Consider the following 24,766-nt stretch of genomic DNA (forward strand, 5'->3'; position numbering starts at 1 on the left):
TAGATAAGAAAATTCTATTATATTTATATACACGTATGATTTACATTGTATATCTATTATAAAAATCATACTGGAGAGAAATTGTTTGTTGGTTGCAATATTGTATAAGCGTAAAAATTTTATATATTTAAAATATCTTTTCAAACTATGTGCCACAAGGTACAGACGTATCAAGTAAATTCAATCTTATAAAGCATGTCAATTTATTAAATTACATAAATAGAGCAACAGTATTAAATATAATAAATGTAAAATAGCGATAAGATGGTAAATAAATGATTTCATATATTTTACTACTTTTGTACATAGAATTATAATAAATTTCTCTATTATATAATATGTGTTTTGCACATATGTGGAAAGCTGCCAGTCTCATAAGGTATACTTTGTTTAATCATATCAGAATATATAAGTTTGCAACAATATATTATTGTATTTGAAGAACTGACAAAAAATATGTACTTCCATACATCTTTACGCGCAACATGATACAGATATTTACATGATACATAAGAAAATATATACGGGCGACAAGATTGGAGATATCGCGACTTATCGCGTGTTTAAAAGAGTTAATTTTCCGGAATGCAAATTACACAAACAATACTGTATAAAAACATTAAAGCATGATAAAATATTGTCAATATTAACAAACCAATGATATACATTAATATCAATTAATTCATATCAATCGGAGACGACGATACACTGCTGTTCGGTAGATCTGTACAATCCATATCCAAAAGAGGCATATCCATTCGTTTACGTCTGCGTTCGCACTTCGGACACGGTTTACTAGCGTTTGAACAATCCGCGTGAAATACGGCGTTGCACGCCCCACACTGTAAATGAGAATAACGTGTTTGTCATAAAATTAGATATTATATAGAAATATTGTCAAGGAAGAAAAAGAGAGTGATGTTGAACGGTGTTTCTCACCCGAAATGTAGACTCCATATCAAAAGGATAAATGACTTTTGTGTCGTTACACACTTCGCATATAAAGCCTTTCTGACTACAGAGCCAACACGTTATTACATGATTCCTCGCGAATTCAACAACCTTTTGCAGTTGCTGCGCGAGAATTCCATTGGGTATGTCGAGAAGGTCGGAAACGGAATATTGGTGAACATGTTCGTACAAATAATCTCTCGGCGCAACCTTCTTCTGCAGAGATTCAATAATGGGTTCGCGACACGTAAATAGATACGCTCGCAACAGGTTCAACTGAATCCGTAACGCGTGCACGTGTGCCATAGTATCTACGGCCATGTAGATTCTCGGATTTAAGATCTTTAGATCCATCAGGGCCGGCTTGCCTTCCAGATACGCAGCGGCTTTTCGGCTAACGGAGTATTGTTTCAAGTCCCAGTTATGAATTATACGCGACGGTATGAGATATTGCCCCTCCGCCATGCACTTTGAACAGTAGTACGCGCCCGAGTACGCGCACACGTGCGCTTTAGAAAAGGTCATGCCAATCGCGTAACCACAATCGAGACAACTGTAATTTTGCACATCTAAGCCTTTTTCCCTTGGAATATTACCTAACTGCTCATCGAAATTTACCACAGCCTGAAATATAAAAATTAATCGTTGAATCATAATGAACGTGCGATTTAAAGTTTATAAATATATCTTATATAAATATATGGCTCGCGGGAACGTACCTTTGGCTCCGGCTGAGCCTTATTAGATCCTTCCTCAACAGTTTCTTTCTTTGGATATTTCTTTAGAAACTCTTTCAAATCTGATACCGTACTATTTCCAGCCGTTTGGTAACTTTGAATGAGCGCATCGTACGTAGGACCATCGCCGGGTGTACGAGGTACGTCTACCCCTGATCCGTGGGATATCACAGGTGAAGTTAAAGAAGATTGGCAATCTTCGAAGGACGTTGACCATCCTAATTTTCCTATTAATGAATTTCCCACAGTGGCCGCGGTGGCATCATTAGCGACTTGGTTTTCTTTCAAAGCATCTTGTAACAACGGGTCCTCCGTATCAGCAGCGGTATTATCTGTATTCTTATTTTCTGCATTGCCATTTGACATCTGTTGTACCTCCCTGACCTCTCGCTCTTCTTCTTCTTCTTCTGGGTTCTTTATTACAGCGTCTACAAACGTGCTGGACAACTGTCGAGCGGGATTATTTCCTTGCACGCCGCTATTAGATTTTTCTTTAGCCAGAATAATTTTCAGCGCCTCGTCCTCCGTGATAGACGTTACGTTATTAAACATAGACTGCGAGGAAGTGAAGGATCCTATTCCGATAGAACTACCGATGGAACTTGCAGTTTCTACCTCATCAAAATTATCGGTCGACTCGCTGTTTATCGTTTTCGCTATATCTACCGCGCTAAATACAGGACAAGACTTCATTGGGGGGGACCAGATGCCAGCTATAAGCAGAGGAGTGGTGGACCAGAAGTTCAAGAGGCTACTGTTGCAAGCTAACTCGAATCGTACATACTCTAGGTTTTCTATTAATCTCTGCGCGACTTCCACGAGGTCTACATCCCTGATATAGGCTGAACGCGTGTAGTACGGCTTTAGGGCTGACGTGTCCCTCCTTATGGCGCAAAAGTAGCTAGCTAACAGACCCTCGTTGAGCGCCAGACGTATCCACGCTCGACAATATCCGACTTCCGTGGTGACTTGACTCAACGCCTGTATTTGATCTATAATCTGACGATGCGAAAACACCAAGAGCGGACCCCAGAAGCTTGGCTGCGGCATAGCGTCCAAATCGGGGCCGCTGAGAGCTTCGGTCACTCGATTCAGCAGGCTGTCCTTCAAGCCGTGGAGAAATATAGCTTCGAGGACGGAGCAGAGGGTCATGGTCTCGTCGCACATGCCGACAACGTCGTCGTCGGCGACCCCCGGGGCGCTCTGCATCTCCATGACGCTCGTGTTGAGCTGTTTCTGGAGGGAGTCCCGGACCAGGAGGTTCCTCTTGTTGCCTATTATGGACATTTTCAGCAGCGAGTTCATCTTGCGTGCTATTGCCACGATACGTCACAGCGAGAACACGTCTTCTGCGGCGATCTCGTCGCTGGAGCATCTTCGCGGCCGGGTCGCGCGTCGGGAGATCGAGGAGGATCAACCCCGGAGTCGCGTCGTGCCTCCAGAGATGTCCTCGTGGCCGCGTCCGCGTCCGCGTCGCTGCGACGGAATATGTGTTCGTAGAATCGTAGATTACGTTTGGGGCACGCGGGCGTCACGGGCGGTACTGACAAAGGAACGAGGAAGTGCCCGCGCCGAGCGATGAAGTCATCGTATCACGTATCACGGCGATAGCGCGGCGATATTGCGCGTGGCCAGGACAGGCGCGCGCGTTCACACACGCCGAGAGCGGGTTATCGCTCGACGCCCGAGCCTCGTGTCCGTGAAGTAGGTTAGGTGCCCGAGAAGCAAAACATCCGCGACATAGGCTGTTTGGAGGCTCCGAAATCGCTTCTCTATCGACTGCCCATCGGTCGCTGCTGCAGCGCGGCGCCGTTTTGGATCAGAAAGTGCCACGGCGATCCCGCGATTCTCGATCGAAGGGCAGCAACGTTTCGCAACGTCATCGATCGCCGATCTCAAGCGCCACGGCCGCAACGCGCTACTCCGAAACGTCGTCCATCGTCCATCCCTGTCGACCAGCTGTTCGTCAACTACGCGTCGGGCTGAGTTTCCGCTGAGACGAGACGGCCAGGGGCCAGGGGCCAGTCGCGCGTCGCGCCGCCCGCGTCCTGCGTCTCGTTTCTAGGACGGCAGGGACGGCTACGTCGGCTACTCCTTGAGAGTGGTACGCGACCCGACGGCAGGTCGCGCTGCCTCGTCACTAGGTGAACTAGTAAGTGAACTCGCCGCCGTCGCCGCCGAGGCCCGAGGCCCGAGGCCCGAGCGCTCGACCAGGTGCGCCCCCATAATCTCGCCTCTCGCCGCACTTGTCGCCTTGTCGCATTCGCGCGTCGCACAACGCGTTGCCCGATGCGATGCTATTTCCAGCGATACGCCGCGCCGTCCTTTCCCGCTCCGACGCGACGCCCGGGCTTCCCGTCCTTTCAATTCGGAAATAATGGAACTCTATCGAGCGACCCACGGTGACGACGACTAATTACTAATTATAGATCTAACGACTAACGACCCTCGAGCCTTCGACGCGTTATTTCACATTCGTTTGTTCTACATACTTGGGAATTTAATCGAATATTTATCGCGACGTATCCAAGTTTATGTTGAAATAAGAAATCGTGTGTCGATAGAATTTTATTTATTGTAGTTTTAGAAAGCTCGCGTAGCTTCCTTCTCCCAGTTAATATCGCAAAAGTTGACGGCTCCACGACAGGAACGTCATCAAAAGCGACAGTACGCGCCGGCTGCTTCCAATTCAGTGAACTTGAATCGCAAATAACGCTCGAACGGGTGATGCGAGATGCGAGTAACACGATCTAACGCTAACGTGCCACGACAACGACGGCGAATCGTGCGATACGTCAGCTCTTTCAACACTCCATCAATTCTCAATCGTTGTCTTCTGGACGCGCGAATGATTAACGATTCATTTTCGAGATTCGTTCTATACCGCTGTTTCGAAAGTAAACGACCGGCATAGCGTGTCCCCCCGTCGCGTCGCGCGTCGTCCTTTTCTATTCTCGCGCCTATATTTAGATGCGCACTTGGTGCATCTCAAATGTTGGAACAGGTATACACCGTGTGTGAATGACCGAATACGCATGACGGAACGATGCGTGTTCCACGGGTTGACGGCGGCGGAGCGCCGCCGCGCCGTCGGCACGAGGCGAGGGAGAGAAGAAGGAAAGAGAAAGTGCACGGTGCACGCGGGGCGAACGAGCGTGAAGGAGACGGCAGGTTGGACACGGGGACAACGAAGCGAATAGTGGAGGCAGGGACGTACCAAGTTCGTCAGGCGCACGTTCGATTCTCGAGTAAAGTCAGGTGTGGTGAAAGAAACGCCACCGTGCGCCCGCACTCTCCTGCCTCGCTAGCTAGTCATCTCTATTCGCGATCGAGAAGAGACGTAGAAACGCGCGCGGAGATTTATTCCACGATCTCACATCTCACATCTCACTCGCGCTTTATCGTTCCATCTTGTTGACGTCCGACGTCCGACGTCCGACGCTCGCGGCTCGACACGTGCTCGTCAGTCGTCACCCCGGCGCGTGCTCCTTACGCAAGATTCCACGTGAAACGCGCGTTTTCACCCGCGAAACTTATCGCCCGCGACTTTCATCACCCGTGTGTCGCGATAACGCGAGCCTAGATATTCGATACTTGGCGTTAACGCGTTCAAACTTTACACAGTGGCATTTCGTCCGTGTCTTGGTTTTTTCGACGAACGTACGGACTCGATCGTACTTGTCCAAGTACTTACGCGGTTATATATTTAGAGAGAGAGAGAGAGAGAGAGAGAGAGAGAGATTTTCAGAAGTTTTCTGGGGACCACGTTACTTTCACGCGTGTCAGCCGCAGCCGCCCCGTGTCAGTGGACACCGATGAACCTTTCGACAATAGTTTTTTCTAGTTGTTCGACTACACTGTTTACTATTTAGCATTCTCTCCTCGTTGGCGAGGCAACAAGACTTTACAAGACGCAACTACACGCCGATCTCTGTTATTTCCTTTGTGCGCACTGCGCACTTGTGCTAGAAACAATGCGCTTTCTCACGGTGCGCCGCAGAATTCTTAGCGGTGTTTAGCATTTGCCACGCTGTACGGCTGTACACCCAGCACTTCGGGGAGCACGGAACACGAGCATGGCATAAGTGCACACGCGGCGCATTCTACTTTCGTCCGATCGCACGCGGCGTCCGGCGACTCGCGGTGACTCGTGGGTCTCAATAAACGTGCCCTCCTTGCATTTGCAACGTTCATACATTCTTCCTCGTCTTCGCAAACATCGCGACTGCTCCGCGGGAGAAAATAACGTCACTCGCGCGTCTTTCTTACCTAACGTTACATTCCGCAGTCAAGTACTTATTGTTAATTCATCTCTCCGCGTTTCGTTTCATCTGAAATTCGCAAATAAAGGGAAACATGGGAAATTTATTTATCCGCGATGTCTGTAAACCGACGCGACGAAACGCGGATATCTTTAGAATAGATTTCTGCATCGAGAACGACGGTGGAGAAAGAGATCCTCCGCAGGCAGGACGACCCCCTTCGCGTCGTCGTCACCGCGATTCTTCCCTCGATACGGTCGTACGCCCCTGACTTTGTCCACGGTGGGGGCAGATGAGGCGGAGGCAGAGGGTGTCGGTCGTCGGGTCGGCGCAGCGGCGAACAGTGGCGAGCGGACTCGTACGAGTCGAGGACGAGGCGACGAGGCGACGAGGCGACGAGCTGGCGAAAGCGTCGCGAACGGGTTCGTGTGTCGTCGAGGGAGCTCGCGAGAGGATACAGAGAAACCACCGGAGTGTTCTGGATCGTGGAAGCATCTCGTGGGGGCTCGCCGTCGTGTTAAAAAAAAAAAAAAAAAAAAGAAACTTGTGAAGGAGCGTGACGAAAGACTTCTCGTGATCGTGGAAGGTCTTCTCGGGTTGTCGCGAGGCGGACAGCATCGTTTCCCGGTGGAAGGTTCGATAGTGCGTGGCGGGACCTCGACGTGCTGGACGTGCATCTCACATCCGGAGGGGCGGGGGCGGAGGCAAGCTTACGAGCTATCGAGCGACCCCGGCACGGAGATGCACGTGCGTCGCGGCGCTCGCTGGGGGTAGAACGGCCCGTCTCTCTCCGAAAAACAAACGTGACATGTCAACCTTGGTAACGGTGGACTCGGGGGGAGCGACAATAGGAAACGAATCTGTCGAGTCGTCCAACGGCAGCGCGCGTTACGTGGTTTCCGTTGTCGCGGGTGAACGCTAGAGTGCTAGACGTCGATATCCGGCCCCGCGAGTTTCGCGGTCATCCTCCTAATACGGATTATTAGATCTGAACCGAGGACGCGCGTGTCGATTCGACGCGTCGCGTCGTGACGTCGATGACGTCCGAAGAAGCTTGGAATCGCTCTGCGGTCGTCCGTATCGTCCCGTCGAACTAGATATGACGACCCCGAGCACCCCCCTAGCTGCGAGATCTCGCGACTGTCCCCGAAGAAGCTGCGACGCGCCGCGATCGTCGACGACGTTCCACCGTGGGCACCGAGCTCCGAGATGTAAATCCCTACCGCGAAGCCTACGGACCGCAGTCGTCGACGCTCTTTCGTCAAGTCGATGACGAGCACGAGGCGGGAGGAAGCTCGAGCGAAGCAGTGACTCTGTAAGATTCCGACCGTCGCGTCGCGGAGATGTTGCCGCCGAGGATGATCGACCGCGGCCTGCCGTCGGAGACGACGGGCGGAGTCGAGCTACGCTCCGCCGAGGTCGCGGCGACCTGTCACGTCGCGAGATACCGCGAGGAATTCGACGAGACCATCCGCACCGTCTCGGAGCCGGAGTGCACGAAGCGGAGACTCGACTCGGCCGGAACCGGAACCGGCAGCACCAGGTCGGTGCCGGATGGGCGGCCGCGTCCGGGCTTCTCCAAGGGCTCCGCATCTCTGCAGAGCCTAGTGCGTCGAAGGAGCCGCAGGCACGGCACGTCTCTACCCTCGGAGGTCGAGCTGTCTTCGAGGCAGGTCGTCTACCCCGCCGCGGCCGTCCGCTCGGACCTCCTCAAGGACATCGGCGTCGGCAACGGCGCGGCGGTGCCGGTGTCGGTGTCGGTGTTCCGGAACGAGGAGGAGGCGGCTCGAACCGCCACGCCGACCTCCACGCTCGTCTACGCGACTTCCTCGGCGCACCCGTCGACCTCGAGGGGCGACAACAACCCGGCGACGACTCAGGACATCTCGACGTCGGCCAGTAACGTCGTCACCACCACGGGCAGCAACGTCACCTCGACGACGAACGGCGGCCGCTTCGGCAGCGCGCCAGTCTCGTTGCCGAGGACGACCGGCGTCGTGAAACCGGGCCCCTCCACGTCCTCCTCCTGGAACAGCTCCGCCGAGCAGGAGAGCGACTACGTCGTCGATCCCGTGCAGGGGAACGCCTACTACAAGGGACAGTTCTTGGGAAAGGTACGTGCGTGCGCGCGCGCGCGAATTTCTGCGAGTCGTTTTATTTACATTGTTTACCGCTGACAACGTGCGAAGATTTAAGTAACGAGTATTTATAAATTCCCCCACAGCATCGCGACTCGGGGCGACGAGTGAGCGCACCAGAGCGCACACCTGTCGTTGGCCTGTCGTTGGTCGTTGGCTCGCGTCGCGCGCCGCGCACATTGTCGAGGTCCCGTTTTCCGCGGCGAGGAATGCCGCGTCCCGCGACGAGTACGTGGGAATCGCGGGGTTGCGGCTCGTTTAGAGCTGTTGACCTTCCTCGCCTTTTGATACTGTTTTGTGTAAGCAGCGCTCGCGCGCGGACGCGGGCGCCCGCCGTTTACGATGCTCTTTAAAACCTGTCAACCGACAGTAAATCAGTAGGCGCGCGTGGCCGCGCCGTACAATCCTTATTGTTTTGCCGGCGTAAAGCGACGTCAGCTGCGGCTGATTACCGCTCACCCGAGAGACAGAGGGAGACGAACGTGCGAAGGGAAGGAGAAGCCGATCGTCGCGTCGCGTCGCGTCGAATCGATCGGAGATGCGACTATGCGAGATGCGGACGTGATTATCCGGCAGCACGTATTCGTACATTTTTTCACTCGATACGTCGCTATTATATTCTAATTTTCTATCGCACGCGTTCTTCTTAATGACGGTATAAATCATCGTTATGCAAAATCCGCGGGATTAAATCTTGCTCCGGCGCGGCGCGGCGGCGCGATCGCATGTAGAGGTAGGACGTTACCCGAGTGATTTAATTTTCGCACAATCAACTCGGGGGCCTGGGCGCTTCCTGGAGTAAATAACGCATGACCGAGTTAATGCGAGATGAGTCGCGATTCCGGTGTCGGCTGTGTCGGGTCGAATAGACCGGGGGAAAAACTCGCTCGGAATCGCGACTCGCGGGATTAAAATTTTTCATTACATAGAAACGTGGGCGCAGCCCCGCAGAAGTGGAGCGCGGGCGGTGAGTCACACACCACGACGCTCATTTTCGCATACCGGGAATTCTGACGGAGATGTACCGCGGGCGACGTCGACGACGACTTCGGCGAGAAACGATGATCCAAGAAAGAGGCTCTTTCTCTGAGCTCCGGGAATATTATCCGAAACGCTCAGATTAGACCGCAAATTCTCCGAAAACGTGGGGCCGAAAGTACATCTCGGAGTTCGCCGCTTCCGCCCGGGATTATCCTGCGCAGTGCGCGAACGGGATATCGGGCCCCTCAGACGCGTCCCGTGTTTGTTTCGAGATAAAACGTTTTTTGCCGGCGAGGCGTAAGTTCCACGCGATATCTTGAATTGTAAAATCTTCAGAGAGAGAGGGTGGTTCTCGCATTCTCTCTCTTTCTTCTCTCTTCTTTTCGTGACGCATCGTGATGCAACCGTGGAACTCGCGCGACGTGGCGACCGCGACGGTTTGAGGACCGCATGTAATGTGTAGCACGGTTCGTACGTGGACGGAATAAAAATAAGACGTTTAAAGTCTCACCCGGCTCTATCGACGAAAACCGCGTCCTCTTCTCCCGAAGATGCGTCCGGTCGAGTCATTGACTCTGCGTCATGCATAATACATCGACGGTAGCCTAAGATCAACGACTTCGTCGACAAGGTCGAGTGTTCTACGCGCGGGGCGCTTTGTTTTAGTTTGAGTAATATGATGAAAGCGCGTTTCTTCTGGATCTGAAAATATACAATGCGTCACCGTCGTTTTCGAGTCGTCGACGACAATGCGAAACGAATGGCAACCCCTGGCTAACGGTTCTAATAGTAGACATCGGAAACTGTTAGTACGTGTTAGGGATGCGTGCAACAGTTACAAATAGCCAGTTACAGTGAACTATCGTTCATTAATGTATCCATTAATCTAACACATCTTCCATTAACGATGCTTTAATGATAACATGCTATGTCAGTATTGCGGGTGACTCCTATAGATCGCTGACAACCGAAATTTATTATCCACTGAATTCATTTCTTATTCATAAGGCGGTTTGCTTTACCTTTTAATGCTATTTTGTAATGTAGCAGCCCATATTACTCGACTTATGTGTGAGATGCAACGTATCTTTTATTCATATTACGTTTAAAGTGCTCTTCCTAGAAGTCGGACGAATTTCGGAAATGAAAGAAGAGCGAATAAATTACAGGGCGGATAAAATGAATTTTTTATTCGAATCTCTAATCGAAAAGGATGTCGTCACATTGTCAGATATACACGTCCTGGAACGTACTTGGCATCGCCCGAAGCAGGAAGTCCAAGTTATCTGATTATCATTACACCGAGTAAACTCCATTCGGCCAACACACCCGGGACACACCCCGAGGCGGTCTCTCGTTACATCGATCTCATTGCTTCGAACTTGACCCGTGCTCGGCACGATCTCGTCCAATCTCCGTTAATCGCGACTCCTCGATCTTCACGGTACTTAGTTTTACGCGGACGCGGAAAACGCCAAGCCTATCGGCGGCCGCGACGCACCGATGCGAATCGACCCGCTATCGGTTTGTCGTTCGTGCAGGAAATATCGTGCGTTCACGAGACTCGCGATCGATCCAGCCAATCCATGGGAAACCCTCTAGCCCGAGCTGCGAAGAGAGAGAAATTCTCCCGGTGACACCAATCTCGCAGCTCGCAGTGACGTGTCCCTCGAGATGTGAAATGATTTTGCGTCACAAATCAAACGGATCGTTAGCTCGTGATCGCGAAGGATATGTACGGGAAATATTTCACCTTGTGTGGACGATCGATCGGTCCACACAAGAGGCTACGTCTTGTGCGGCACCGATCGTCATTTCGGAGCATGCCGTTTGGGTGATCTCGACCTACAACTCTTACAACTCAAACGGACCGGTCGCGTTACCGATCGACGATTTGTATTAAACAAATACGTCGCATCCTACTCGACTTACCTCGGCCTCGACAACGTCGGAGATCACTTCCGCAGATGTCACTCAGCGATGTTAAATTGTAGCCCCGAAAACAAGTCGACAGTTATCCGATCGACGAGAAGAAATATTTCACGTCCACGCGACGAGATCGATCGCGATCCATGAAAGGCTAGCAGCTCGCGCGCGCGTGAGCGCGAGGCCTCCAACGCCGGCGGATAATTTCAGAGGATGCAGTCTCACAAACCGTGTGTATCCTCTTGCTCCCGAGAAAACCGGTCGTCGTTTCGTCATTCCGATTATTATTCGCACCCGGTCGTTCGGGCGTTACCCCGCGCGCGCGGGTTGTATCTTGTGTTAGAAATCGGGCTTTCCGTTATGCACGCCGCAGCCGATACTTTATCAAAACTTACCTCTGATATTTCCGTATTCCATCGAGGGCTCCCGCTTCGGCGCTATCTCGATTATTCGCAACCGGTTGCCGGTTTCTACGTTTGCACCTTGGATTGTGCGGAGGCGCGTGCAGGTAGTTCTCCCCATCATCCGTGCAGTCGCCGCAAAAAGCATATGGGGAGCTATGACGAAGCTTCGTCAACGATTTTCTTCTGCGTTTGTCACAATATATTATATGTACAATATTTTTTTATCAATATTTCTCACTTTATTATTTTTTATTAAGAATTAAGAGAGAATTTATTAGCGTACGAGAAGACACTGACTACATGTTTACTATAAATCACAAACAGACGAGCGGTATAAACGGTTATAAACGGTACTAGCGTCAACATTGAAGCGCTAGTAATGGTCCATTATAGCCGCCGTTGATCAAATACATCGGATGGGCGTTTACGCGGACGAGCGAGTCGTACGAGCGATTTCTTTCGAACGTGTTGAAGGTGCGAACGCTTTTTATTGTGCAACGTCGTTGCCACGATCATTCACGACCGGTTACCATTACCATGGCACCTTTCTTCGCCCTGCAGTTTAGAGACGAAGAGCTAACACACGCGGGAGTTTATCTATACCGCCGCTACTTACGCCACGGATACTTCTCTCATCTATATGTCCTTCCTCTCCCGTACGCTCATCTCGTAGGTTCATCTGCGCGTTGTCTCTCGTTTCTCATGAACAATGTTAGCCCGCGAGCGATGAAGAACTTACGCGTCCGGTTTTGATTCTAGCCGCGCGATAGCAACGGACATCGTGTCGGGAAGATCTCTTACAACCCCGGTATTTATTAACTCTCCTCGGAGCAAGACGGTGGAAAGCGAGGGCCGAGGATCGGATTTTCGGTCTTTCAAATATCCTTTATACGAGAGAGAGGAGTACGTTTCAACGTTGCATTCAACCGCGGTCAGATTTATCGAAGCCTCAAGCCTTTCCGTCCGGCCGCAGCGATAAAAGTTCGCCGATGCTTGAAGCGTATAACTTACTTCTGTCGCGGAGACGATCGTTCCGTTCCAGTGCGGATCGTGAGAAGTAACGAGTGACGATTCTATTCGCCTCGCGAAATTCTTGAACCGTGAAGAATGCGACAGAAGGCAGAAGGGCCGCGCGAAGCTACAGTTTTTCCACGAGCGCGAGCGTCGTGACGAATATTACAGTGCGCGCGCGGGGCACCCGGCACCGTCGCTTATCTACGCGTTTGGCTTCCAAAGCACACGCATTACGCGTCTTTCTAATAGGCACGCAACGTGCGCCCTTCGCGCACATACACACAAGTCAATGACATCTCATCTCTGCCTTTCACTGATTGGCTCGTGGTTGCGTGTCGGTGCAACCGCGAGGATGAGCTCAACGGATGGGCCTCTTCCTCTCCCGTCTCTTTCTCTCCGTCTCTCCGTCTTCTCATTCTGGATCGTCTCGCTTTTTTAGCTTCGCGAGATCGTTCGCTGGTACAAAGTATAACACACGATTATCCACGCGATTTCATCATCGGCTACCACGTATTCCGGGATTTAACGGCAAAAACAGCACGTTTCACTATTGACCGGAAATAAAGTCTGTCGTATTATAGTCATATTAAACTTTCGCTCTCATGATAAACATAAATTTTAGCTGTAGTTCCTTGCGTAATAGTAAATTCTTTCGCGCTTTATCGCGCGATATTATATCAAAACAAGTTGATTGGAAAAATGCGAAGAACATATATATGTATATATTTGTATACGTGCATATACATATACATATATGCACATAGACTATGCTTTGCGATAAAAATGTCTATCGATAAACCAATCTCGCGCGCATTTCCTACCCTTTATTTATATCGCGCTGCATCTGTTGCACTTACGTGCGCAGCTTAAGTACGTGGCTAATTCCACTCGCGAGGACATAAGAGAGGCGTCATCGTAATGCGAATCGCTTCAACAGCTCAGCTCCAAAGTGGACGACGTTGGTGCACGAAATCGCGTTTAATTTCTCTCCAATCTAAGCGTTACTTTACGCGACGCACGCAGAGAAAGAAAGCAGCCGATAAAGCGGCAAAGGCCGGCCTTTTAAACAGGGCGTGTCATTTGCGAGTAATCATCCTCGAGAAGAAAACGTCCGAACGCATTGCGAAACGCGGTAACTGATACAAATATCTGGCCGCGGCAATTAAGAGCAGGCCGTGATATCTTACTACACGCGTTACCACCCACTGCTAAAAGACATAAACAGAGTGTTTCCAAGAAGATACACAAGTTTCCTGCAACGGCGGGTGCGTTTGATGATCTTTCCGTGGCGTCCGCGAGAACTAAATCAATTTTACTCTCGAGCGAGTTTATCGGTTTTTCACGCGAATTCTTTATGCAACTAGCGGTCACTAATCGTAAGTCGCGCGAAAAACACATGGCCAGCAACGATATCGGGATTATCATTATCGCGCGCACGACACGTTATACTTTTCCTTTTACAGACTTTAGTTTATCCACGATCTACGTATAAATACATATATGAATGGCTGTTTATACGAATTGTTTGAATTTCGCGTAGCGGATGAAAAAGGTGACGAAACTCGAGGGATCAGCTGGGATCTAAGGCTACCTCGTCGCGCTTTATTTTCCCGACCTTTGGCTTTTGAAATTTACGACGGTCAATACGGAGTACCCCGGCGAGAGAGCTTCTTCAGGGTTCTCGATTTAGCGAGAGAATTTATAGAATGCACACACAGACCCCATCGTCCACGTGTGCCTCGGGAAACCTCTGTAGGTCGCAGGTAGCCTTTCCTGTCTACATACGCCGAACAATGATTACTCCTCACAAAGCATCGGGATCTCGCAGGTGGTGCAAAACGGTTTTTCCCCGTTCTAGTTTTTTGTACCTTTCTATGCACGTGCATTTTCCAAAGACCCGTGTTAAATGCTGAAAGGTTGATCGTTTTACGTACTCTTCCTCCTTCCCCCGCATTCCACCAGCTTGCTATTTAGTCGATAATCCGAGTAACCCATTTTTTTCGAACAAAGATATAAATATAATATATTTTATTCAAGCGTTCAACTCTCCGATAAGACGTAGGTAACTTTTCTATCTTTGCTTATTCTCGCTGCCCATTAGAAACGATTTGATTTGCAAATATTATTCCGGGTGATTGTTATGTGGTTAAATCTTGTTTGATCGATACGCTTTAGCGTTGCTGATGCATAATGCATTAGTCTTTATTTCACCATTACTTGTCGTTATAGTGAATACGCGTGAAAGTTTTTTTCTGTTTAATTTAATATAAAGTATAATGACTTTTTACATTAAATCAGACAAATATAACATTTCACTATGAGATAACAGTATTTATAATTAAGTATCACAAGACATTTAAAAGGGAGGACGAGTCTAAAACACTGCATATGGCTGCAATTAAAATTTAATTATTCTTGATGACGTGTCTATGTTGTATAATGTGCATCAGGTACGAAAAACTCAAGACGAGTCCGTTTTAGAAACTTGCCCTCGTTACGCAAAGTAGCGGAAGGAACATATCATGCGCGGTTCTCGAATTGACTATTACATTTTCTAGCATTAAAATGCTTCTGACGTAACTTCGAAAGCTGGGGTTAAGGGAGCTGTTATCGTCGCGAATTGCCACGTCGAATTAGTGCTATTCGAGCAATGTGGGCGTGCTGAAAACTCGTCGAGGCGGTTTCATGTGCACGTGCTTAATTTGAACCCAAAAAATCAACCCCCTCCCTTTCCTTCCTGGTCTACTAAAACCCCGTTTCGTCGGGGAAATATTTCAGCCTATCGGAATAGAACAGCTCGCTGTGCAACATCGTGGCTTAGCAGTCGCTTTGCGATGGTAAAACGATTATCGTTGCCGGATGTGACTGACGTCGCGCATATACTCGGCTTGGAAGAATGATGAAGCGCATCGATCGTCGAGGCAAGAGACGCCCGTCACCGTTACGGCTGATAAGCAAGCCGGAAAGATTAACGAAAGGTCAGGGCCTCGTTAAGAACATTTGGGAAAAGAAAAGGGACGTGTGTGTGCTTTTCCAAATTTAGACGCACCGTTTACGAGCGGACACGAGCGACTAATGCGGCGCGAGCGCTCGTTTCTCGTCCTAGATAAATCAATTCATTCTCCCCTTTGTTCGCGTTCCAATTGGCGAGGAAAGTCCCGATTTTTTCCGTCGACTTTCGTGCAACGAGAAATCGACTGTCCACGCGAACAAAGCGATTCGCGTAGCCGCGAGCGTTTATCGTCGAGATACCTCGGCCGCCTCGCGCTCCTCTCGATCGCTTCGCGTCTCGGACGGGAAATTCCGCGACGGACGCCGCGCCGGTCGGTGAGGTCTGCTGAGCGCACGTTTGAAATCGCGCGAGCGCAATGCCATTATGCTACGACGATTGCGAGGAGTGAATGGCGCGTGAATGGGATTATTTCTCTGGAATCGAATCGATGACGCACTGCATGCCGCGCGAAAACCGGTCGGTGCGGCGCTCGCTCGTTTTCTCCGTCGCGCTCACGGAGCTCGCGGGACGTCGCGAGGAGCGTCCGAGAAGGGCCCGAGGGCTCGTTTCGGCGTCCCCGAGACGGCCAGCGAGACACGCTAAACGAACGCGCGAGATGCGACGTGATGGTCGGGGCTCTTGACAAGCTGACCGCCAAGGAAATCAAACAAAGTTAACGGATCGCTGTCTTTCGCGTGACGGCCGCGGCGACGCACCCCAGATCACCAGCGTATCGAGAAAATGACGTATGCATATTAATCGACTCCCCCTCCGCCGAATCATATTGTCTATTGTCAATTAATTATTTCATTTCGTGAACGCTCTGAATGTCTAACAGAAGGGAGGAAGAGGGAGGATCGCGGGTGTCTCTTCGTCAGAATCGAACGGTTCTCCAGCATTGCAATGTAAAGAAGGTCGCGAAGAAAGACTCGATTACTCTTCACCGAGAAAAGAATATGCAAATAATGATTGGAAATAGTTCCCCCCGCGCTACGCCGCGCCGCGCCGAGCTGCGCTAATTCCGACGAGATGCGTACGCGCAGTCCCGATCCCGAGGAGCGAAACGCGCAAAACGGGGACAAGGCTCGAGGAGCTTTTGTCAACGGTCCATTTAACCACGCGTGCACAAAGCGCATGCACGCGTGCGGGGATATATTTTTAGTCGTCGCCGGTGGTATTTAAAGATAAACGAACCGCTTCGTTTATCGTATGCGTACGGAGGGGCGAACTCCCGTCTCCCGGCGCGGCGTGCCGTATGCTCGTTCCGCACCGGATATACACGTATACACGCGGTGGATTATCGCCGAAATATGGCAAGGACGAGGGAACGAGGAGTGCCTGCCTGGGTCACGTCGGCCGACACGAAAAGCGCTCGTCTAGGCCACGCGTTTAGCTCTGCTCCATTTTTATCCCGGGTCTTGCCTGAATATACAAAGATCGCGTGCGGCGTATATGGGACCAACATTTGAAGAATAAATACGGGAATACGAATGCGAGATAATTCCAATTGCGTGACACTGTCGTCGCGACGCGTTACGCGCGACGTCTCGTAACTCGTTTGGGATATTTTCGCGCAAATTATTCTGGCAATGGGCCCATCGCGATCGCGAGACGGTATTTCTCGTTTGTTCTCGCGCCATGCAGTGACGAGCTATTTTGGAAAACGGAGCCGCTGCGAATTTACGATTCTTTCGTGGGCGCATTGTTTGGGGGATGATCTCAATAGGGAGCGAAGAGGGGATAGGGTGAACGCACCCATATCGATTTGCAACGATAAATCTCATACTTAAAGCGTTGTAAGATTGAAAACATCATCATTTGGCAGACGATACGATACGTCTCTCCCGGATTATCGCGATACGTTTGCGATCCGTGTTACATTCGCGCCATGCTGTTTGGAAGGCTCTCATAATTGTCAAAAGCCGCGAAGAATGGCGTCCCGTAAAAAGAAATTCCCTTCACTTTCTTCTTCCATTCCTTCGACTGCGCGCAGGCAATAAACGATAATTTCAGAAGATTACTTTAAGACCGAAAGCGGCCGCGGAGAGATCCTTTCACTGAAACCATTGACGGATGATCGAGGAGAAATTCCTGGGATCTAGTTTGAGATTTCTAGGACTCGGCGCGGAAGAAGAACGCGGTTCTTGTCCTTTTCCGCGGGAGATGAATCACGTTGTGTCGTTTGCGCAATTTTTTCGAGAGTCGTGTGCTCATCGCGAGAATATAGCTGGTCCCCTTTTAACGCCATTATTTATCAACAGTTAATTTTTTATTTTTTAGGGTGGTTTTGCGAGGGTCTACCTAATGACTGATGTTAGCAACGGAAATCAGTACGCGTGCAAGATCATCCCGAAGAATCGGATGCAGAGAATCCATATGCAGAAGGTGCGTATACGCTCGTTTGGCGAAAAACGCACGCATCCATATTTGTTTCGCTGAATAACGCGCGTTTACGCCATTCGCAGATCGCGCGTGAGATCATGATCCACAAAGAGCTGAATCACGTGAACGTCGTCCAGATGCATCACTACTTCGAGGACAATCTCAACGTGTACATGCTCCTAGAGGCCTGCCCACGAAAGGTATCGTGTGTCTCCTACTTGCCTTACCAGTTTATTGTTCCCTACCACGCGTTCTGCACATTTGCGAGAAAAATTTCGCAACCCTACCTTTCCACATTTATGACCAGCGTGCATACCGATGAAAACTCGAGACGGCCGAGCATCGGCCGTTGTCTCGTAAATTATTTAAAAACCGTCGACAGATATTGACAGCTGGAGCAGCGATAAAGAGCGGCTGTTCCCTCATTTTATCTCTCGTTCTGTGCTTGCGCATCTTTAACATCTTTGTCCGTCATTCCCCTCGTAAAGTCGTTTTCCAAGTTCCAGCCTATCTCTATTCCGCCGGGCAACACCTGCGCGCGACTTAAACCGACGTGTCGAAGTCATTCTGCACGCCTTGCCCGAGAAACAATTATGGATCCATCGTATCTGTCTACGAACGGCCCGCGATCAGCAATCGGCCGCGTATTTCCATCTCGCCGGAAAGAGAGCGGCACTTGCACTCTTCATGGTTGATCTGCCGACCTGTTTGTACCGTTATAGGATGCGACGAAGCATCCACTAATCGTTTGATTATCCTCGCTCTCCCGCTCAATCGCCTTCGCAAACGCGAGTCTTATCTCCGTCCGCTGCTCGATCACGAAAGGATTGCTTGATTAGCGACTTAAATGATCAAAAAATCTCTATCACAAATTCCTTAAAAACGTTAAATCTTAAACGTTAATCTGTAGCGAAAGCGCGTAATAAAGAGACGCGTTGAAAGCAACTCACAGTTTCGAGAAACTCGTAAAAAAAAAATATTTCACTTCTCGTAAATGTTTAACGGGAAAAGTTTTTTGACGTTTCCTTGTCGCGTTTGCGTAAAATAGCCTCGTAAAGTCATCTCATTTCGCCGAAAGTATGCGTTTTAAAGACTTAACGTCGGCCACAAGTTAGCGAGTTTATCGTGAGTGGCAAGAAAAATATAGACGCGCTTTCTCGAAACTGTGTGTTTCCATCGGATCGCAGATAAGACAATTCCTTCAAAATAAAGTAATATGCACGTATCCTACGGAACAACATAAAACGGCCCATCAACCTTCAAAAGATACACGTATATTCCATGCATTCGAGATGACTAGACTACCTTCCTGACAGGAAACGCTTTCTTTCCGATTATTTGCTCTCTTTTTAAAGGAACTATAGGTAGCCATTACACAATCTCCTTCAATATATATAGTTACTTACGTGAAATTTTACCACGAGTTTCGTAATTTTACGTTTATGTCAGTTCATTGTATCATCTGCAAAGATTATAAAGATCGACACACAAAGAAAATGTAAAAATATAAATAAAGAGCGTGAATAAGCAAATAAAAAACCATATAATAGCTCTCGCTACGTTTTATCGTGATATTCTTCCGTCAGGCGACTTTCTGCACGTCACTGAATGCGCGAAGTAGTAAGCTGCCCGGATATAAAAAAAAATACCATCTTTTCTTCTTCTCCGCTAGAGCTTGATGCACGTGCTGAAGTACCGTGGCAAAGTCACGGAACCGGAAGCGCGTTACTACATGAAGCAAATGGTGACCGGCGTCGCGTATATCCACTCGCAGAAAGTTGTTCACCGGGACCTGAAGCCGGGTAACATGTTCCTATCGGACCGGATGATCGTCAAGATCGGTGACTTCGGGCTGGCGACGAGGCCCGATGGCCAGCGCAGACGAGTGTAAGTCGTAAGATCCAATATATAGTTTGTGACATAATAAACATGTTCCTCCTTCACATGAAGAATTTTACTTGTTTAATTTGTAAATATAAATTACCACAAAGTTTGTAAAAAGCAAGAAATACAACGTGAAATGATCTAGTTGAAGACATAAATAATTGGATGCGGATGAAATCTCACAATCCCTTTTTGTTATCTTTGTAACGACGCCCTAGCTATTCTCCTCGAAAACATACAAACACCGGAGATCCCTTTTCCGGCGCTCCAGCGAGACGATTGTTAGGGCCTGAGGGACGCGCTTGTCTAAACACAAGCAACTAGCAACGTCGACAAAACGTTATAGCATGTAGTTAATTTGTATCTACAGGACGATATGCGGCACACCAAACTACATCGCTCCGGAAGTTCTGTACAAGCAAGCGTACAGTTACGAGGCGGATGTTTGGGCGCTGGGCTGCATATTGTACGCCCTGCTGGTAGGGCAACCACCCTTCGACACGGCTACGCTCAAGGAGACTTACGCCAGGATCTGCAACAATCATTATCGCGAGGTCGACGACAGTATCGCGAGTAAAAGCGGTCAAGACTTGATCAGATGGCTGTTGCAATCCAATCCCGAGCTACGCCCGAGCTTGGAGAGGGTAAAGGAACATGCCTATCTCACCAAGGAATACGTGCCTGCGTCTTTACCCCACACTTGCTGCTACCAAATGCCACCGGCATCGATCATCGAGCCACCCTCATCGCCGTCCTCGGTGTCCACAGTCGCCAGGAATGCGGAAGTTAAGGCACAGGTGAGCGACTCGATGATTCTGGAAGATTTTTGACAGGTCTGATTGGTCTGATTGGCAGGTTTTTACGAAACCCATGAAATTTCAGATATGGCAGCAGAGCCTCGTTTACCCCGACGCGTCGTTGCGCTACCAGCAACAGTCGATTCAGACTCAGCAGACGCAACAGCAGTCGCAGCAAGTGCTGAACCGCTCGCACAAGAGCCTGCAGAAGGAATCCAAGGTCTCCAGCTGGCTCGTCAGGAAATTGCCCAAACTGCCGCGATTCCGGCAACGACTCAGCAGCGTGCTTTGCCCGGATCACAAAAAGTCCGGCTTCGTGGCGCAAAGCGTGCAAATGCATCGCGCATTAGAGGCGTGCGTGCCGGAGATGAAGCGGAATAACGCGTGCAATCCACCGACCGTAGAGGACATCGTACCGCTCTTCGTCACCAAGTGGATCGATTATTCGAACAAGTACGGGCTAGGCTTCCAACTCTCCGACAGGTCGGTTGGCGTTCTCTTCAACGACAACACGAAAATCAGCTACACTCACGATAGAAGGTAAATATCGAGAGAAATCAACGAGCATCGATCATATAATTTTGTTCAGCAAATTTTCTTATTAAATTTGTAATATTAATACAGAAGAGTGGAATATATGACGACCGACGACGAGGTGACGCGATATCACCGGGAGAGGGACGTGCCAGCGCCGCTGCAAAAAAAGCTCGAGTTACTTCGTCATTTTACCGAATATATGGACGATTTCTTGACAGAAGGTGAGTCTGATTATATTTTGTTTTCATATGTAATCATAATTTATTATGATACTAAAGCTATCATTTCTTTAAACGGAAGAGACGCGAGGCTCGGTTATAGCTCGAATACTTTTGTCTTCCAAGTGCAAAACATCACAACGAGAACGTAGCATAACTTCTTGTATCAGGCTATTATAGCGGCGCGGCCCAAGACTAACGAGCAAAAACGTTAACGTAATCTCGCGTTAATGTGTGCCATGTAGGTGGTGAGCTGAAAAAATACCGCGCGCCGCCGAGACAGTCGAAAAACTCTTGCGTGCCGCGAATGAGAAGGTGGCTGCGTACGGACAAGGCCATCGTGATGGAGCTAACGGTACCGCTCCTGCAAGTGAACTTCTTCGTGGACCACACGAAGATGGTGGTGTCGCAGGAGTCCGCGGGAGGAAGGGGCTACCTGATCACTTACATCGACACCGGCCGACACGCGTCCTCTTATTGGCTGAACGACCTGCGTGACCTCGGCTGCACCCCGGACCTCTACGAGCGTCTCTACTACGTCTGTAAGGTGACGCGCGAGTTCGCCGAGCTGGACAACAACACGATCGCCTGATGATCGCCGACGAATTCTCGGGGGACGCGCGCCGTGGTTCCCCCAAGAACCGCTCAGGCAGCCGAAATAGCAGCGAGATCTCTCAGATACCTGTTTTAGCTCTTATACTCAAGCAACTTCTTCTTTTCCATAAAGTGGCAGTTGAGTGTCAGTGATAAAATTCTTCAGCTACAAAAAGTCGATAATTATTAATTGCTACGATCGAATTTTTTTGAATTTTAATTACCACGATGAGAGAAACAGAAACACATCCGTTTGTCTCTCTCTTTCTCTCTCATAAGGGTTAAGGATAAGGAAATAGCGGCGGAGCAAGTACGTCACGATACGTACCGTTACACGCAGCATTTCTCGGGGGGGGAAGGAGGGGGAAAGTCGTAAATAAGAATGTCACGCGTATAAGTCCGCGAGAAGGTGTGTCATCTTGCGAAAGACCGCGCGGTGCGAGTGCTTCCGTTGATTTATAAATCCGCATGTTGTTTCCATAAAACCAGCAGAGATCACCTGTAAGCCCCTGGCCCATTTCGGCAGGAGATCCTCTCTGCAAAAAAATTAATTTTCCCACGTGATTGAAGACTAGTTAGATTAATTAATAAGTAATCGGTCAACTTGCCATCGTCGCAATGATGATGTTTCGTGAGTCTAAGTAGATATAGTGTTATATTGTTCCTCTTGAATCAATATTAAGTCGCGAAAGCATTACGTGAAAGGAATACACTTGTGAGATCCCTGAAAGAACTAGCTACGCACTATTTTTACGCACAGCGGCATTTTTACATGCAGATCCCTCATTCTCGTGCGAGAATCATTCGACGGAAATTATCGAGATTAATGTGATATGAACGTCATAACTAGTTGCGAGATACATATGTCCGGTGATACTTTTCATCGTACGAAACGCAAGACGGTCACAACTAGGAGAGTGTCAACTGCATTGCTACTACCTCTGTTAAATAGGTAGCACAGGTAGCTGTTAGTATATTTATTTTTCACGGCGCAGATCTCCCTAGTTCAGTGCCTATATATCGAGTAAGTAATTGAAATCCGGTAGATTAGTTTCATCGGGTAAATCGAATATAGTTTTATTACACATTTGCGCGATCATGCGGCGTGCAAAGTGTAATGTCGTTCGGAACAACGGGAATTTTTCCACGTAAAAAGAAAACTCTTCCTTCGCTGAAAGCACGCTGTTATCGAAATCTGAGCTCCACTTCGCGATTCGTTGTTAAGACACCGCATTGCCTGTATCGAATTATGCGTGAAAAAAGTCAAATAGATCTTTTTAACGTTGAGTATTTAAGGAGAATAATAGCTCAACCAACACAAGAAAATTTATAAACGTTTTTGCACATGTGTGCGTTGCTCTCTCAAAATATATTTTTGACTGTGTTCGAATTTGTTCAAAAATTTATTCTTTTTTATGACATTGAGATATAAGGTGGAATGCTCTGGAAGGGATGAATCTGACGTGCGATAAGCGCGTGTTTGCAAAAGTAAAAAGAAGACTTGTCGAAACGCGTTTAAATAATATAGATGGAATGCTCTGCATTATTCGAAAGAGAAACAGATTATTTTTGACGAGTTAAAAAGTCGATTCTAACAATTAGTTCTGTTTATTCTTTCATAGCGACACGTGTGTTTTGTAAAAAGATATCGCCACGCATCTCTTTTCACATGATTTGCCATCGAGTACTTAAAATCGGCCCAAGGGCACAGAGAGGAAGCCTCGGTAAATTGTTAGCAAATCCTAGTCAACGCTCCTTTTCTAGAATCTAACGAAGGACGAGCGACGAGTGTCACTGCCATCGTTGTTACGCGTTGCCGCTGTATCCAGGCTGTTGCGTTTATAGTTATACTATTTATTAGTTGCGTTTATACGCGTACGCTTGTTGGAAGTTCGTTGTGTGCTATCGTTAAGACCGTGAAGAATACGTGGTAGTTTTACGGGGAAGAGCCTCTCTCTTTATATAAGACGAGCCCGGTCCGAATGTTTCTTCGCACAATTGTGCAATTGTTTTCGCGGGCGTTCGACGCTTAATGTCGTTTTCCGTTTTTCTCGTCTTGCCAGTTGGAATTGGTGCACGTATCTAGGACCAATTAGGCGGATACCGCGAAACCTCGGGAGAGATCAGCTACATCCTAGATATTGCACGTTATATTGGTGACAAGCGAACGGTTCGAGCCATATGTCGTCGACGGGATTTCCCGATGACATAATCACGTTCTCTCGTAACGTATAGGCGGATGCATCACCGATGCATTATGCCGAAAAAATTTCTGATCGACACGATTATATTTGTATGCATTTTCCCGGCATGTCGCACGCAACGCGTCCCGCCCGAATTGTTCTATTTCCTGTTATCGTGTGTACATTAATACCGCTATCATAGTTGTCGCTAGTTATTTAGATTATTATTGCTATTACTATTACGATTATATGATTATTAATATTATTTTATTACGATTGTATTCTGACTTACGCTATCGCTATCGTCCGCTATCGATGATATTGTCGCCATCGCGACATGCGGCAGCGACCGCAATTATCTTTAGTACAATTATTAAATCACTTATTATAGAAATAATGGCAATTCGCTGCACCACGGGTGCGCGTTCGTTATTCGCATCCAACGCGACAACGTTTGTCGTCATATATAAAACGCGCAGTGATATTATTATATTTTATTTTTTATCGAGGTCTTTTATATATGTATATATATATTGCATTACATTTTAACGCGCGTTCCATGCAACGAAGCGACAATTAACACTATAAGGATCTCAGATTTGTTGCTTTATTCGTTTTCTATGGAGGAGAAGTGAAGCGTTAGATTCGAAGCAATAGACGTTGTTCCGATTACGAACAGCGGACCGTGTAAGTTAGAGGGATAGGAGAGTGTCGCTAGTGAAACATATTTAATAAAGCTGCGATTTTGATAAAGTATCAAGCGTGT

The 24,766-nt window shown here is 48.6% G+C and overlaps 2 protein-coding genes across 2 annotated transcripts; one reads left to right on the forward strand and one right to left on the reverse strand.

Moving 5' to 3' along the window:
* Positions 1-409: 409 nt before the first annotated feature.
* LOC112459775 (pleckstrin homology domain-containing family M member 1) lies at positions 410-3,666 on the reverse strand. Its single transcript, XM_025024085.1, has 3 exons — positions 1,671-3,666; positions 940-1,575; positions 410-842 (listed from the first exon to the last, which is right to left on the reverse strand). The coding sequence occupies exons 1-3, from the start codon at positions 2,991-2,993 to the stop codon at positions 678-680; spliced, it is 2,124 nt and encodes a 707-aa protein (XP_024879853.1). The 5' UTR covers positions 2,994-3,666; the 3' UTR covers positions 410-677.
* Positions 3,667-3,915: 249 nt separating this feature from the next.
* On the forward strand, positions 3,916-24,756 carry LOC112459774 (serine/threonine-protein kinase PLK1-like). The gene is made up of 8 exons (XM_025024084.1): positions 3,916-8,064; positions 17,686-17,790; positions 17,871-17,987; positions 19,460-19,674; positions 20,042-20,468; positions 20,554-21,008; positions 21,093-21,226; positions 21,469-24,756. The coding sequence occupies exons 1-8, from the start codon at positions 7,294-7,296 to the stop codon at positions 21,813-21,815; spliced, it is 2,571 nt and encodes an 856-aa protein (XP_024879852.1). The 5' UTR covers positions 3,916-7,293; the 3' UTR covers positions 21,816-24,756.
* Positions 24,757-24,766: the final 10 nt, after the last annotated feature.

This window comes from Temnothorax curvispinosus, unplaced genomic scaffold (assembly GCF_003070985.1).
Source record: "Temnothorax curvispinosus isolate PA1 unplaced genomic scaffold, ASM307098v1 QBEX01010126.1, whole genome shotgun sequence".
In the NCBI taxonomy this organism is placed as follows: domain Eukaryota; kingdom Metazoa; phylum Arthropoda; class Insecta; order Hymenoptera; family Formicidae; genus Temnothorax; species Temnothorax curvispinosus.